A 980-nucleotide genomic window follows, 5' to 3' on the forward strand; every position below is an offset into this window, starting at 1 on the left:
GGCGGCCCCGCCCGCCCCCACCCACCTACCCTGCCCCGGAGCTGTCTCCCAGGCACGCCTCACCTCTGCACCCCGGGTCTGGGCTGAGCCCGAACACCTTGTGGGGGTCAGTGGGGTCCCCTGAGTTGTCCTGCAGCATCACAAAGCGCTGTGCACCCCGCAGCGCGCAGCGGAAATTGGTTTTCCAGCCGGCCCGCAGCGCGCTCTCGGGGACGCTCCGGTCACTGCTGGGCCACCTGCCACGGGCCACAGCCCAGGCCTGGGGGTGACAGGGGGCGCTGTGGGCGGGGAAGGAGGCCCCGGCGGGCGGCCGCAGAAGCCCCAGTGTGGCTGGGGTCCCACCTTGAAGATGCGGGCATCCGCCTCGCTCAGGTCTCTGCGGGCAAAGTGCTTCCAGGGCACGCGGAAGCGTGTGCAGGCGGCGTCCAGCCAGCGCAGGCCCTCGTAGCGGCCGCTGCTGACCTGGCCCAGCAGCCAGTCTCCAAACAGCACGCGCGGGGGCCCCCTGCGGGCACAGGCCAGGCCGCGTCAGCCCGCGTCAGGGCGGCGGGAAGGGGAAGGGCGCCCGCCGCGAGCTCACCTCTCAGCAGCCCAGGCCATGGTGGCCGTGCGGACCGGTCGGCGCGGGAGAGAAGCGCCGCTCAGGCGTCCCCAGAGGGCGTTTCAGGGGACCCGGCGGTCAGGCGCTGGGGTCGCCCCGGGCTGGGTTGGGGTTCACGGCCTTTGGTTGCTCGGTGTGCGCTCCGCAAAAGCGGCCGCCGGGTGTGGCGGGCGGGCGGGCACGCGTGCGGTCACAGGTGTTGACCAGCGTCCAGGCGCGGTGGTCGCAGGCTGGACCCTGCGGAGGCACCGCGGAAACGGAGTGGAGGGCGGGCAGGCGGCGGGGAAGCGAAACCGCGCCTCCCGGGAAAGAGAAACCTACCGCCCGCGTCGGCGCCTGCCGCCGCACCCCCAACTCGCCACCCGCGTCCGGCCCCGGC

The 980-nt window shown here is 74.1% G+C and overlaps 1 protein-coding gene across 1 annotated transcript; it reads right to left on the reverse strand.

Moving 5' to 3' along the window:
• Positions 1-25: 25 nt before the first annotated feature.
• IRF7 (interferon regulatory factor 7) lies at positions 26-600 on the reverse strand. Its single transcript, XM_012734948.1, has 3 exons — positions 581-600; positions 343-505; positions 26-259 (listed from the first exon to the last, which is right to left on the reverse strand). The coding sequence occupies exons 1-3, from the start codon at positions 598-600 to the stop codon at positions 26-28; spliced, it is 417 nt and encodes a 138-aa protein (XP_012590402.1).
• Between the last annotated feature and the right edge of the window lie 380 nt (positions 601-980).

This window comes from Condylura cristata, unplaced genomic scaffold, assembly GCF_000260355.1.
Source record: "Condylura cristata isolate star-nosed mole 26May11 unplaced genomic scaffold, ConCri1.0 scaffold00150, whole genome shotgun sequence".
Taxonomy (NCBI): Eukaryota; Metazoa; Chordata; class Mammalia; order Eulipotyphla; family Talpidae; genus Condylura; species Condylura cristata.

What these genes read in the sequence shown, in the direction of transcription:
- IRF7 (XM_012734948.1), bottom strand. Translation starts at nt 600, where the DNA reads ATGGCCTGGGCTGCTGAGAG. An exon ending in ATGGCCTGGGCTGCTGAGAG is followed by an intron (nt 506 to 580) that starts GTGAGCTCGCGG and finishes CTGTGCCCGCAG; the next exon opens with GGGGCCCCCGCGCGTGCTGT. An exon ending in CGGATGCCCGCATCTTCAAG is followed by an intron (nt 260 to 342) that starts GTGGGACCCCAG and finishes TGTCACCCCCAG; the next exon opens with GCCTGGGCTGTGGCCCGTGG.